The following is a 13,389-nucleotide window of genomic DNA, read 5'->3' as shown; positions in this document are numbered from 1 at the left end:
ATGTCTGTGGAGCCTGCGAGCTCCAACTACTCAGCCTGCACACCTAGAGCCTGTGCTGTGTAACAAGAGAAGCCACTGCAAAGAGAAGTCTGCTCATCGCAACTAGAGAGACAGTAGCCTCCGCCTGCTGCAACTAGAGAAAGTCCCTGCATGGCAACGAAGACACAGGGCAATCAAATATAAATAAATAATTCTTTTTTTTAAAGGGAGATTCAGGCTCTTGATTGGAAGATTAACAATGTTATTTTGGCTTCAGAAGTGAGAGAACCTCAAACCTTTTCATTCTCTAAGGTATCCAAGCTAAAGTTTATGGAGACATGGGAGCCTCTTCCTACCTTCAATATTTCCATGCGGAACACAGTCCTGAGGCATTCTCCAGGGAGAATCACTGTCACTCCCTTTCTCTCTTGGTGAATATTGGGATCTCCACGCTTCTACACCTTTTTTTCCTACTTATAAAAAAAGGCATCTGCCATGATTATTCTGCTTCTGACTTCCACAGGAAAAACTTGAGCATGTTCATCTCTGCCAGTCTATTTCCTCCTCTCCTCAGTGGGGCTAGAATTAAACCTCTTGTGAAAGTAGGTTGACCAAACAAAGTCATGAAACGATGCTCGGAAACATGATTTAGAAACCCAGAACTGCTATCTGGCAGAATCACTACTACAGTTACTAATTGATTACTACAATGTTTACATGTGTGTATACCTTCTCTCTGCTGTGCTGTGCTCAGCTGCTCATGTCTGGCTCTTTCTGTCCTTAAGGACTATAGCCCGTCAGGCTCCTGTGTCCATGGGATTGTCCAGGCAAGAATACTGCAGTGGGTTGCCATTTCCTCCTCCAGGGGATCTTCCTGACCCAGGGATCAAACCTGCGTCTCCTGTACTGACAGGTGGATTCTTTACTGCTGAACCACCAGGGAAGCTCTTATATGTAAACTTTATTTAATCTGAATTAAATAAAACCTACTTTGGGAAAGGTTGTAGGGCAGGGTAGTTATCTACTCTGTTAATCACATAGCAAAGGGTTACGTATCAAAGCAGCCCCCATTGCTAGTCAAGTAATTACAAAAACCGTGAATTCCTTTCACCGGATTCTTCTGAGACTTATTTGACTGACTTGCTTTTCGGGAGAAATAGTGACCAAGGAATGTGCCTTCACTCTGTTCTCTCAGGAGACAAATTGTTCCCTGCAGATGAAAAGCTCCATGAAGGCATATAAATACTATTGTGGAATCTTTTAATTACCATCCTATCTAGATAGTATTTCCTTGGTGGCTCAGATGGTAAAGAATCTGCCTGCCATGCAGGAGACCCAGCTTCAATCCCTGGGTGGGGAAGGTCCCCTGGAGAAGGGAATGGCTACTGACTCCAGCATTCTTGCCTGGAGAATCCCAGTGGACAGAGGAGTCTGGAGGGCTACAGGCCATGGCATTGCAAAGAGCTGGATATGACTGAGTGACCAACACTAGATAATACTAGATTATCTTGTCACAAAATTTCTTGCAGTCAAAGGAACTATCCAATTCTGCCTGTAACCTCAGTCAGTTCAGTTCAGTCGCTCAGCCGTGTCCAACTCTTTGTGACCCCATGGACTGCAGCACGCCAGGCTTCCCTGTCCATCACCAACTCCCAGAGCCTACTCAAACTCATGTCCATCGAGTCGGTAATGCCATCCAACCATCTCATCCTCTGTTGTCCCCTTCTCCTCCTGCCTTCAATCTTTCCCAGCATCAGGGTCTTTTCAAATGAGTCAGTTCTTCGCATCAGGTGGCCAAAGTATTGGGAGTTTCAGCTTCAGCATCAGTCCTTCCAATGAGAATTCAGGACTGATTTCCTTTAGGATGGCCTGGTTGGATCTCCTTGCAGTCCATAGGACTCTCAAGAGTCTTCTCCAACACCACAGTTCAAAAGCATCAATTCTTCAGTGCTCAGCTTTCTTTATAGTCCAACTCTCACATCCATACATGACCATTGGAAAAACCATAGCTTTGACTAGATGGACCTTTGTTGGCAAAGTAATGTCTCTGCTTTTTAATATGCTGTCTAGGTTGGTCCCAGCTTTTCTTCCAAGCAGCAAGCATCTTTTAATTTCATGGCTTCAGTCACCATCTGCAGTGATTTTGGAGCCCCTCAAAATTAAGTCTCTCAATATTTCCATTGTTTCCCCATCTATTTGCCATGAAGTGGTGGGACCGGATGCCATGATCTTAGTTTTCTGAATGTTGAGTTTTAAGCCAACTGTTTCACTCTCCTCTTTCACTTTCATCAAGAAGCTCTTTAGTTCGTCTTTGTTTTCTGCCATAAGGGTAGTGTCATCTGCATATCTGAGGTTATTGATATCTTTCCCAGCAATCTTGATTCCAGTCTGTAACCTAATATGGTACAAAAGGGGATCCTGCCTACTTTGGCATTTTTCAGTCCTCTCTGTTGGTTTTCTTAGGTTGGTTTGACCCAAAGGGCTTCCCTGGTGGCTCAGCTGATAAAGAACCTGCCTGCGATGTGAGAGACCTGGGTTAGATCCCTGGGTTGGGAATATCCCCTGGAGAAGGGAACAGCTACCCACTCCAGTATTCTGGCCTGAAGAATTCTATGGACTGTATAGACCATGGGGTCACAAAGAGTCAGAGATGACTGAGCCACTTTCACAATAATCATAACAATATTTCTAAGGTATATTCTAGGGCACTAGGTTGTGATGACAGCAAGGGAACCACTGATCTTCATTGGCATGGAAAGTTTGGAGAGTTTACTTTTGCTTCTGATGAGCTAAGTTGCAACGAATTCACAATCACTTTGTGAAAATTATTCCACTTGACTTCCTGTGCTGCACATTTTGCCTTGTCATGGAACAGATTGTGTGTACGTTGTCTTTCTGTTAAGACCATCTGACCTTGGAAATGAGACGAAAACACACTAGACCAAGTGAGAAACTATTTAATACACAATTTCCTCTCTATTGGGGCTTGACAAATTTTAATGAAAAAATAAATATTTAAGATGGAAAAGTATGGTTAACAAATGTTTCAACAGCTGCCTTTAAATGAGACTTTATCCCAGTGATGAAATTCAGGAAGTGATCTTAAAACTGGAAAACACTGTATCACCTGGTTGATATCTAGTCCAAAATACCTTAAGGGAGTTGGAATCTAGATAGAAACAGGTATAAGTCACTAGATATATAATATGAGTTTACTATCAAAATTTTCACAAAATGAAAAGAGAGTGAAGTCTCTCAGTTTTGTTTAACTCTTTGTGAGCCCACTGACTGTAGCCTGCTAGGTTACTCCATCCATGGGATTTTCCAGGCCAGAATATTTGAGTGGGTTGCCATTCCCTTCTCCAGGGGATCTTCCTGACCCAGTCGAACCCAGGTCTCCTGCATTACAGGCAGATTCTTTAGTGTCTGAGCCACCAGGGAAGCCCCACAAAATGAAAGCTACATAAAAACATTGGACTTCTTTCCACCCAGTATTGTGATGTCTCCAGCCACCCTTGGCCAATCTCACTTTAACAATTGTTTTACTTTGGAGATGAATATCACCATTCTACAAAGTGAGAAAAATTGAGAGATCACTTGCATGAGACTTCCCAATAAAGTTCTGGCCAAGGTCATGGCTACAGAGCCAGATGTGTGAAGGAAGTACATATTTACAAGGATGTCTGGTTTCATTCTCACTGTTCTCAGTCATTTGGCATTCTAAGATCAGAAGAGGCCTCATTTTTCACTTAAGTGTCTCTGATACAGTTATATCAGGGAGAAATGGCATAGAAGGTCACTCTAGCATGGCTTGGGAAAGTGACAGGCCTAGGGTAAGGATCACAGACTAGAATACAGTATTGGATGTGCTCTTAATAAAGATCATTTAGTTCAGTTGTCTGTGCAGTAGTTCTGGGAAATTGTGAAACATTTATAAGTGTCAGTTATTGTTTTCATTAAAAAAAAAAGGAAATAAAGCATGTTGACTCATTTAGGGGTAAATACATGAAGTTTTTTCTACCACATAAAATAGAATAATGTCCAGAAAAAAGCAGTCACTGCTGTTTAGCCTTGAAAATGTTACTATTTGGGAATATCCAAGACAACTTTCTAATCTTACATACAGAAATTAGGAAGCTTTATCCCCAATTCTGACAAGCTACATACCTCTCAAATGTTGTGTGTTGCGTACTCTCTCTCTCATCTGACAAATGACAGCAAGATTATAAGCGTAAGTGACTTGCTCAACGTCATGTAGTTTGGTAGCTAATGTGTAGAATTCGTATGATTTAGTTACTAAAGCCCTTGGACAATTTATTCAAGAAAACCAAGGCTTTGAGATTAAGCCAATGTCATACTACTCTAGCACGGAACAGATTAGTGGTAAAAATAAGAGACGGTCAACTGTGGCAAAACAAACTGGTTATTTCTCATCCTATATCTCCAACCAGGGTCTACAGGTTGGCCTGACAAGGCCCTGAAATCGTACAGTGAAATTTATCAAAGTATGTTTTTTTTTTCCTCCTGGAAAATGGCTTCATCCACTTCATTAGATTCTTAGTAGGCTGCCTGACAACACCTCCCTCCACTCCTTCACCCTACTACCACTACCCTCTCAACTCCAGTTCAGAAAGAAAAGATCAGAGTGACTAGTTCTGTTTGAAAAGATGGTTCAGCCATCTGACCAGGTAGGCAGGAGTTCTATGATCAAGGCCATAGCTGAGTCAAACTGAAGAGGGACTGTAAAAGTTGCCAAGGGTAAAGGAAAGCCAATCCTAGGGACATCACCCTTTCCTACCCTGAATGGTGCCATCCTTGTAAAACTCAGTTAAAATGGACATGCCAAGCAGCTATGAGGAGAAACAGATAAAATGGATTTAAACATTTTTCTATTTTAAACAATGTTACCTTGCTTGCAGACTGGGGGTGTGGAGAAAAGGGAACCCTCCTACACTGTTGGTGGGAATGCAAACTAGTACAGCCACTATGGAGAACAGTGTGGACATTCCTTAAAAAATTGCAAATAGAACTACCTTATGACCCAGCAATCCCACTGCTGGGCATACACACCGAGGAAACCAGAATTGAAAGAGACACATGTACCCCAATGTTCATCGCAGCACTGTTTATAATAGCCAGGACATGGAAACAACCTAGATGTCCATCAGCAGATGAATGGATAAGAAAGCTGTGGTACATATACACAATGGAGTATTACTCAGCCGTTAAAAAGAATTCATTTGAATCAGTTCTGATGAGATGGATGAAACTGGAGCCGATTATACAGAGTGAAGTAAGCCAGAAAGAAAAACACCAATACAGTATACTAACACATATGTATGGAATTTAGGAAGATGGCAATGACGACCCTGTATGCAAGACAGGGAAAGAGACACAGATGTGTATAACGGACTTTTGGACTCAGAGGGAGAGGGAGAGGGTGGGATGATTTGGGAGAATGACATTCTAACATGTATACTATCATGTGAATTGAATTGCCAGTCTGTGTCTGACGCGGGATGCAGCATGCTTGGGGCTGGTGCATGGGGATGACCCAGAAAGATGTTATGGGGAGGGAGGTGGGAGGGGGGTTCATGTTGGGGAAGGCATGTAAGAATTAAAGATTTTAAAATTTAAAAAATAAAAAACTAAAATTAAAAAAAAAAATAAACAATGTTACCAAGAAAGTAAAAAAATAAAAACCAACCCATAGCAGGTAAGAAAATACCTGTAAATCATATATATGATAATGGTCTGATATCCAAAAGATATAAAGAACTCTCATAATCAAACAACAGATAACAACCCAACTGTGAAAAGGAGCAAGAGATTTGAGCGAATAGACTTTTCTTTAAAGAAGACATACAAGTGGTCAGTATGCTCATGAAAAGATGGCCAACACCACAAATCAAAACTATAATGAGATTCTGTGTCGTCCACACTAGGATGGTGATACCAAAAAAGATGGTTAAGAAGAAGTAGTATTGGCTAAGTTATGGAGAAATAGGATTTCTCGTACATTGCTGACAGGACTGTAAAACGGTGCAGCCACTTTGCACAACAGTTTCATTGTTCCTTACAAGGTAAACACAGAGTTACCGTAAGACCCAGCAATTTCACTCTTAGGTATATATCCAAGAGAAGTGAAACAGAGGTCCACATGAAAATGTGGACAGGAATCTTTGCAGAAGCATTACTCGTAGTAGCTAAAAAATAGAAGCAACTCAAATGTCTATCAACTGACGAAGTGATAAACGAAGTGTGGTATATTCACGTAACAGAATATTATTCAGCTATAAAAAGGAAATACGAATACATGCAATAACAATGGGTGAATCTTGAAGACACTTTGCTATGTGAAAGAAACCAGATTTTCAAGGGTTACACATGAGATGCCAGTGATATGAAAAGCTCAGAATAGGAAAATCCTTGGAGACTATAAGTAGAGGGGTGGTTATCTAGTGTTGGGAAGGGAGAGTTGAGGAATTCCTACTAATGGGTCTGAGTTTCTTTTCAGGGGGATGAAAATGTCCTACAACTGACTGTGGTGATAGCTGCACAATTTTGTGAATATACTAAAAATGACTGAATCGTACTCTTTAAAAGGCTGAATTTTATGGTATGTGAATTATATATCATAATATAAAAAAGCTCAAAGGGAGAAACATTTAGAAGGGATGATACTTTGGAGTTTGAATTCAAAGGTATTTTAATGAACTTTAGATATCACTAAGAACAGGTTTTTAAAGTAGACTCTGTGAAGCCTATAAGATTGTTCAGAGTCCCCCAGAGAAGTGTTGGTGGGTAGGTGGCTGGTGGGCAGTGAAGAAGCGCAGAGGTGGAGTGGAATATGGTAGGTTGGACTCTGGGCCCCCTATTTCTTGAATTCCTGCCCCCTCCATTTCATCCAGAACAATTTTATTCATTCCATATGCTGGCCTTCTTGGTGAGGTCTGAAGAATCGACAGCTAAAAACAGCCTTAATGAAACTATCCTTTTACAGATGAGGAGACTGAGGTTTGAAGAAGCTGAGTGACTTGATCAGCTCCAGTTTGCAGCACCGCCCTAGGAAAAGAACCAGGGTATGGATGCCCATCTAACCTAAGCCTTTCTCAGGAGGCTGGCTTGTCACACCTCAGCTGTTCTCCATAACTCTTTTTGGATACTAAGCCTCCAGACCAGTGGTTTTCACAATGGGGTCTCCAGACCAGCCAGCAGCATCAGCATCACTAGGAAATTTGTCAAAAATACAAATTCTTGGACCACACCTGAGACCTATTGGAAACTCGAGTGGGGTGAGACCCAACAATCTGGGTTTTAAAAAGCTCTCTGGATGAGTCTGATAGGCACTGAAACTGGATACCTACTGCTCCAGATAGTTCTCATGCAGTGAATATAGCCAGCAAAGAGAACCACTGGCACCTCGCATTTGAGCGTAGTGCTCAGAACACAGCCCCCCGGGGCAAGGTACCCTACAAGAAGATCCATCAGGAGCAGCAGCTAACAGGGATGGCTGAGGAAGCTGACTTGGAGGGGAAAGAAGGTTAGAGACAGTCTTGCCAGGAAGAGAATACCACCAACCCACATTTAAAAATGGAAGGTGCTGAAAGAGAAAATAAATAACGAATAAGGAGCAAATATAATTTAGTAAAAATTCTGAGCATATAAGGCTGGTATCGAAAGATCTGATTTAGGAGCAATTTATGCCAATTGGCAACAACATGAGAGTTGCCAGAAATGTTTCTGAATTAATTCTAAATTGGTATATGAATATCTAGCTGGCTTAAGGCCATCAGAGAAAAATGATCATGATAGTCTTTAATCAAGCCCAAGTTGCTGTTTCTTTCTCCTTTACATTTTAAATACCACTTTGGGATTTGAAACTTAGCAAAGGACTAAACTTTTGGTCAGGGAAGATTCACAATCCACTCAGTCTAAGGGAAATGAAAAGCCTGGGATTTCTTGGAAGTTCAAAGCCTGCTGGCTGGGGACTGGGTGGCAGGGTGAGCTAATGCTATACATCCTTGAGGCTGTGTGATGCTAAGAAGAGCTCTCTCCTGCTGCCCAGATGCTCAGGTAATGAAATGTATTTCCCATGTGAAAATGACTTGCATTCTGTCAAACACACCTGCTGGAGATGCCAGCCCAACAAATAAGGTCATCAAGCTTGATCTGACTGAAAGGAACTTTATGGTCACCCCAAGCCCAGACGAGAATCACTTCCAAGTGACTGGCATAGTCATCAGCACATGCCTTAGAAATTTACTTAACGAACAGACAGCAAACATTCATCTGTGGCTTGATCCACGTTAGAGTGTATTTCTGAAACTAGCAGGCTAGAGTAGATGGAAGGAATTTATGAAGTTTTCTTCTACATGATCAATGGAGGAGGGGATGAAATCTGTATCTTTTTTTTTTTTTTTTACCTCTTGGCCCATTTCCATGCTGCAAAGTTTTGTTGATTGAGCTTTGGCATCAACCATAACATTAAACATGGTGCATATTGACTGTGGGACTCGGAAATCTGTTGATCGACTGGTTTTTTGCAGCTTAACTTCAAATGCAATCCTGGTTCTATTAAAACAAAGTAGGAAAAGACCGATTCAGCATTCAGATGGCAGCAGGTGGAGGAGACATTTTCTGAGAGGTCAGTGAAAAAGAAAATTGAAGGCTGTAATCAGTTTCAATCGACAATGACTTCACATGTGTTCTTTTAAAAATGACTTTCCCAGCTAAGGAAGCCTATTCACAGAGACAGCCACGTAAACCCTTCCTTTCTCCACAGCACATGGAACACCTGTAGCTCAGCGTATTTCTGTCTATAGTTTACATGCTATGGAGAACCCTAATTGCAGAAGAATGAATGAATGAACAAAAACTCAATTACAGCATTATAGCATATATAAGTTCGCTCACATTTGCACCTGACTACATTGAAATACTTCATTAAAAAACAACAACCCCCACCCCCTAAAGCAGTTTCTAATGTTAAAAAATCTCATGGTGGGAAATATCTTAAATGACATTATTTTTTCCCCCTTTCTGGTTGTGAAAGAGAGAGACATAAAAAAAATTCAACAAGTTCATTATATTGCTCTAAAGACTAAAAATATAGGATGGTTACCTTTGGGGAGGAGACTGAAATTAGGAGGAGTGGTCCTGGAGAGTGCTTCTACTATGTTTTTTTTTTTTTGCTGTTTCTGGGGTTTTACAATGTTAAAGTATTGCTTTGCAATAAGATGATATTATTTTTACAAGTAAAAGCATCATAATATACTTACCATTTTAAGAAGTATACAGCGGTGGAAACTTAAAGTGACTTGATTTTGACATAGGTCAAATTATGATCCCATCAATGTGCTAACTGCTCACAGGAAAAACCTAGTCTGACATGAGCAGGTGGTAATACAGGGCGGAGATGTAATCCTTGGTATCAGCATTGTAAAGGGGGCCAGTTAAGATTTTAAGAGGTTTCAGAGAAGTGGGTCAATGTCATGACATGTCTCTTAAAAAAAAAGCACCTGGTTAGTAAGTGGCTTTAATAATGCTCCTTCTGTCTGGTGCATCTTTTGAGCATTGTTCACGGTCAGGTTCTGGAGATCACGCAGCCACCAGGAGAGCACTACTTTAAGAGGTATTTGTAGCAGTTTTCTAACAGTGCATAGGGAGGACCACACAGCTAGTTAGCTCAGGAAAGGATGCCAGCTTGCTAACACACCCTGGGTGCATGCAGGGAAGCCAAGTATAATTTCTAAGGTTGGAAGCCCAGTTCTTAAGAAAAAAAAAAAAAGAACTAAAAGGAAAAAAAAAAACCCTTAAAACACTCCTATATATTATATGATCATGTTAAAGATAAATGTATCTTGGCTCCCAAAGACTCGGTGCACTGAAGAAGCGTTCTACTCATGATGATCATTTTAAGCTACGTTGAAAATACATTGCTTTCTGGTTTTGTGAAAAGGGGGCCTGATGCGGACTGACTTGGACAGGTCCCTGCACTGATCTTCTGAGGTTTGTGTGCCAGTTCCGGCCCCAATTTGAGAAATGGAAATGCTAAATCACTCCCTTACAATGAAGTAATCATCTTCTGTTTTCACAGGAGAGCTGTTCATAGCCCTTGGAGTGTGTGGCTGTGAAAAAAGGAAGCTGAATGCAAAATTAATATGACTGAGAGGGCTCCATGGGATGGAAAAGCCAAGGTCAGTTACTACACTGCCTCTCAGAGGGTGGTTAGGGTGCCTTATTTTGTGTGGATCTCACATAAAGGAGACCAGAAGCTCCGTCAAATGTATGATTTCAACTGCTGAGAAACTTTGAAATGAATGCCTGATTGACTTTCAGGCACTGCACATTTACACCTATGTAGTAATGTTCTTGTCCTTCTAGAACAAGACCCTTTTATTCTTTCCCAAAGAGGAAAGCTAACGTTCTAGGCTCTACTCATGTACATTCTATGTCTTACAACATCCAAGGACTTCTTCAATTTTTAACTGCTGAATCTGGGGGTCTGGGGATGGTATTTGCCACTATGCTTGCTCTGATGTGCTTTTGTTGGGGCCTCAATTGAAAGGGACATCGGGAAATTTATGTGTACATGTGAAGCTGACCAACTTCTGTTCACAAAAGGTTACCTAACAGCTGCTATATGTCAGGCATGAGGAGGGGACCTGAGGAAGGTTAGGAGCTCATAATGAACAAGATACACTTCCTGCTTTTCAGTAGCCCACAGTCTTGGTGGTGGATGAACCATAAAGACGTGTGATAAGGGGAATTCCCTGGCAGTCCAGTGGTTAGGACTCCGAACTTTCACAGCAGAGGGTGTGGCAGGTTCAATCCCTGGTTGGGGAACTAAGATCCCGCTAGCCAAGCCATGTGGTGAGGGAGGAAACAGAGTCACTACCTACCTTTTACATCCCTGTGTCTTCCCTTTTCCTTACAACATCTCCCTATTTCTTACTCCATACTCAGAAGTCTGGCTTCTCAGAGAAGGGCAAACAACTCTTTGTGTACAATTGTGTGCAGAGACCAGAAGCTAGTAAGGCTTCCTTCTAGTGCACTGTAGCCAATGTGTAGCTAGAACTGTGCATCTAGTTGTAGATCAAAGGAGAACTTTTCAGCACAGGGAGACTGCCCTGCAAGGATTTTTTGGTGGGTGTTATGGCTTTAGGGAAAGACTTGCTTTTCCTAAAAGTGACCATGTAGGAAGTGGGGGAAATCAAAACCCTAAGGAAAGATTTTGACCACTGGTTTGAGAAATAGGCTCGTCTTTGGTTCTAGGATTGGGAAGAAAAGAGTAAAACACAAAACCTGAGTCCCTAGGACTTTAAGCTTTTAGAAGTGCCATCAGACAGACACCTGCCCAGAGTCCTTGGTGCACACAGCCCCTTTCCCAATTCATGCTGTGATGCTCCCCAACCTGGGACTGTGCTGTTCTTTTGCCTTTTCGGCCTCCAGTTCTGATGCTATTCCTTCTCGTCTCTTCTTGCAAGATACAAGATACCAGATTCAGATCACTCTCAGCCAAACCCAGCCCCCATCACACACAACTGATCCATCAACTCAACTACAGAACATCTGGAGATCCAGAGGAGTCTGTGGTGTCTGGGAGACTGGGGGTTTTTGTGAGCGAGGAAAGATAATGAAACAGTTATGGACTGGAAAAGGAACTTGGATGTGTGTCTGGAGATAGACAGGGTGATGATAATGATGTCAAACCAGACAAATCTCCTCTCTCTCTCTGATATTCAGATATAGACACTCCATGAGGGAAGGGATGTGATCTCCCACCCTTCTTGGCGTGCCAAGAACTCAGCACTCGGCCTGGCAGACAGGAGGAGCCCAAACAGTTTTTGTTTCTGGTCCTCATTTTCCTATTTCTCTGGAAAGTCTACCTGGAAAGCACAAATGCAGCATCCCCACTTCAATCCCACATGCCATGGTGACAAAATGGGCAATGTGTAGGAAACCAGAATGCACAATTAATGTCTCATGCCCCTTTGTTGCTATCTAGTCAGATTTTGGGCAAGATAACTCATGGTCAGCATGTGGTATGTGCTCACAAAACGAACGGTGCTGTGGAGGTCTTATCCACATCACTGGAGAGTCAAGAGATGCCTGCTCCCTGTGCTTAAAATAGTGGATTAGTAGGTTCTCCTCTTTCTTTCCAGCCAGCTACCCACCCATACATACACTCATACATTTAACAAATGCATATTAACTAAACATTTTGTGCCAGACACTTATGGGTATTAAGGATATAGAGACAAGAAGAACCCTTTCCTCACAGAGCTGAATGAAAACATGGGCAGCCTTAATTTGTGCCCCCTTTTGTTGGGTTTGGCAAGATGTGGTAAGGTGAACAGAAGCTGTAGTGTGGTCACCACTCCAGCTGACTATGACAAGCAGTCACCTCCCAGACACTCCAAATGACGGCTGACTCAGAGCAGCCACCCAGCCCTTCCTGAGTCAGTGCACAGCAGGGAAGGTGTGCAGAACCTGTCCAGCCACCTGTGCTCACCTTTTGACACAAGATTCGATCATGTCACTTGCCATCAGCTTCAGCCGTTGTTCCAGGTGCTTTCCAAACTCTTCTTCGGGCCAGTGCAAGTCCCGAATGAAGGTCTGCAGGGCATCGAGTTTCCAGAATAGATCTTCTGAAGTGCCTGATCCATTACTGGCAGGATAAAAATGAGAAAATAAGACTCACCCACTGGCCAAGGGTTCTGCAAAAGCTGACACAGAACAAGGGGCGGGGGGACTAGAAGGCTTAAGGCAAACAGTGGCTTCCACATACAAAACGACGAGTGTTGGCGGTGGAGGTGGGGGCAATCTCCACTGGCAGATTAGAGTTTTACCATACATGACTTAGCAGGCTTTGTTCGGCCAATTATTCCAGACCACTGAGAAGTCTGAGGACGTGTTGCCCCATCACTCGAACAATGTATGGTAAAAATCAGCCTTCTTTTAATAACCACATTAACACATGTGATGATTCAGATGAAGGCCACGAACCAGGGGGAGAAGTAGGTCTCAACGGATAATAACTACATGGCAACATGCAGTTATTAGAATTCAGGGTTTCATGCATTTCCCCAGCTCCCCTCCAGAGCGGAGGCCTCTTGGAGACTGCACAAGACTTTTAGTTGTAAAAGGACAGTGCTAACAAAGTGGTGAGCGAGGACCCACTTTCTCCCTTGAAGAGCTGGAAAGAAATTAGGGTGACTCAAACCAAGCCGAGTACACCTGGATGCCTTGAATCCGAGATTCTTGCTCAGTTTGGTTATCATTCCAATTTTCATAGACCAGCCCATTGCATGACAGCCCCAGGACAGGGTGGGTTGTTGGGGGGAGGTGAGTGGACAAGGAATATTTGCAAAGCTTTAGGGCACAAAACCCGAGCTCCTGTACTGT

The 13,389-nt window shown here is 42.4% G+C and overlaps 1 protein-coding gene across 2 annotated transcripts in view; it reads right to left on the bottom strand.

Moving 5' to 3' along the window:
• Positions 1–13,389, bottom strand: part of CADPS (calcium dependent secretion activator) — a 477,637-nt gene that overhangs the window by 70,355 nt on the left and 393,893 nt on the right. For both annotated transcript variants that reach the window (XM_069560455.1, XM_069560454.1), the window contains 2 exons: positions 12,497–12,652; positions 8,406–8,553 (listed from right to left, as the gene is read on the bottom strand). In XM_069560455.1, the coding sequence (XP_069416556.1) occupies positions 8,406–8,553; positions 12,497–12,652 (304 nt within the window). The remainder of the gene's footprint in view (positions 1–8,405; positions 8,554–12,496; positions 12,653–13,389) is intronic.

The sequence above is a fragment of the Ovis canadensis genome, chromosome 19 (genome assembly GCF_042477335.2).
Source record: "Ovis canadensis isolate MfBH-ARS-UI-01 breed Bighorn chromosome 19, ARS-UI_OviCan_v2, whole genome shotgun sequence".
Lineage (NCBI taxonomy): Eukaryota > Metazoa > Chordata > Mammalia > Artiodactyla > Bovidae > Ovis > Ovis canadensis.
Note: the sequence above shows the minus strand (reverse complement) of the source record. Positions and strands in the feature narration are given on the sequence as shown.